Genomic DNA, 2213 nt, shown 5'->3' on the forward strand with positions numbered 1-2213 from the left:
AAAAAAAAAAAAAAAAAAAAAAAAAAAAAATGAAGACATTTCAATTTTATTCATTAATATACTTTAAAATAAATGACTTCTGTAATATGACCACTTACAAAGGGAACAATATTAATGATAATAATGATTTCAAATTTTGGCAAAAAACCAGAAATTTTTAGGGGAGGAAGGAAGTCGATTGCATTGATCCCAAGGCTCAACTGGAACTTATTTTATTGATCCTGGAAGAATGAAAGGCAAAATTGACCTCAGCAAAATAATAATAATGGATTCAAATTTTGCCACAAGGGCAGCAATTTTGGGGCAGAGGATGAGTTGATTACATTGACCCCAGTGTTCAAATGTTACTTATTTTATCAACTCCAAAAGGATGAAAGGCTAAGTCGACCTCGGCAGAATTTGAACTTAGAATGTAAAGATGGACGAAATAGCATTTTGCCTGGCATGCTAATGATTCTGTCAGCTTGCTGCCTGAATAGTAATAATAATACTTTCTACTATAATCTACTATGGGCACAAGGCCTGAAATTTTTTGGGAGGGGACTAGTTGATTATATCAACCCCAGTACTTGACTGGTATTCATTTCATTGATCTCGAAAGGATGAAAGCAAAGTTGACCACAGTGGAATTTGAACCCAGAACAAAAATTAGACGAAATGTCACTAAGTGTTTTGTCAGCCAGTTTGCCACCTTAATAATAATAGTAATAATCAAAAAGCCAAATAAAGATTTATAAATTCTATTTTTTTTTTACAAAGCTTTCAGCAGAGTTCTTTAGTTTGGCAGATTACTGCATGGCAAACAAATAAACAGCAAATAACTCAGCAGGTAATCCTTCCTGTTTCTCTACTTTAACAACTTTCATTCCTGATTTTTTGATGATGCTAATGAACTCTGATTTTGGCCGGGTAAAACAGCTGTCAGTTTCATCAAACACTCGGCCTTCTGTGGTTACATTTTCTTTAATAGCAATCAAGCCCCCACTCACTAAGGCGGCTTTGCAGCGTTTCAAGAAGGACACAAAATCAGAATTACTAAGGTAACCAAGGACCCACTGGCACCAAATTACATTGTATCTGCCAGGTTCAGGAACAAAATCTTGCAGAGAGTTGCAAATGTAACGGTCCACTTTTGACTTTTTGTCTCCCAGGTAGGTTTCTGCACGGTTTAAAAATTTTTCGTTCAGGTCTAACATGTCAACATGATTGAAGAGTGGTGTCAGTAGATGTTTTGTCACTCTGCCAATACCAGCACCACAATCTAGAGCTCTATTGTTGTCAATGCTACCACCATGGGTCTGAAATTAAGAAGAAAAAAATGTTAGGGTATGAAGAGGAATGAATTAAATATGACGCTTTGAACAGACAAAATTAGTTTATCAAAGACTCTGGATATGGAAATCAATTGAAGACAGCTGAGATACTGTGTGTAGGGAACATGGAGAATTGAATGGAAATGATAGGACATTGAGGATGCACTCAAAGAACAAGCCAAAATGGGATCTTTGTGGTTATTGTCACTATCTACAATTTTGTTCCAATTATTTTCAAATTTGGTACATGGATTAAATTTTGTATACTAATTATGAAAATGAAATTCATTTTCCCTATAAATTCATAATCAAAATGTTATTATCCTTTAAAATTTGGGTATTTTAGCCAATCAGAAGTGAGTATTTTACACATCACTGTGAAGTTCTGTTAGCATAGTAAGCAAAGATGCTGTGCATGTGCACAAGGAGTGCAATCACCAAATTGAGAGTACCTGGGCATCTTTAAAGCATGGAAATAAATGCTGGTGTGAGACACACCATTCCATGGTTGACTCATTGTGAATTTATATGAAGGAGATCATCATCATCATCGTTTAACGTCCACTTTCCATGCTAGCATGGGTTGGACGATTTGACTGAGGACTGGTGAAACCAGATGGCTACACCAGGCTCCAATCTGATTTGGCAGAGTTTCTACAGGTGGATGCCCTTCCTAACGCCAACCACTCAGAGAGTGTAGTGGGTGCTTTTACGTATCACCCGCACGAAGGCCAGTCAGGCAGTACTGGCAACGGCCACGCTCAAAATGGTGCATGTTATGTGCCACCCGCACAAGAGCCAGTCCAGGGGCACTGGCAACGATCTCGCTTGAAAAATTTCATGTGTCACCCGCACAAGAGCCAGCCCAGGGGCACTGGCAACGATCTGGCTTGAAAACCT

At 38.0% G+C, this 2213-nt stretch overlaps 1 protein-coding gene across 2 annotated transcripts in view; it reads right to left on the reverse strand.

Annotated features, from left to right (window-relative positions):
- Window positions 1–30: 30 nt before the first annotated feature.
- LOC106875627 (N-terminal Xaa-Pro-Lys N-methyltransferase 1-B) overlaps window positions 31–2213 on the reverse strand; it is a 10662-nt gene continuing 8479 nt past the window's right edge. For both annotated transcript variants that reach the window (XM_014923856.2, XM_052970183.1), the window contains exon 2: window positions 31–1298. In XM_014923856.2, the coding sequence (XP_014779342.1) occupies window positions 789–1298 (510 nt within the window). In that variant the 3' untranslated portion in view covers window positions 31–788. The remainder of the gene's footprint in view (window positions 1299–2213) is intronic.

The sequence above is a fragment of the Octopus bimaculoides genome, chromosome 8 (genome assembly GCF_001194135.2).
Source record: "Octopus bimaculoides isolate UCB-OBI-ISO-001 chromosome 8, ASM119413v2, whole genome shotgun sequence".
Classification (NCBI taxonomy): domain Eukaryota; kingdom Metazoa; phylum Mollusca; class Cephalopoda; order Octopoda; family Octopodidae; genus Octopus; species Octopus bimaculoides.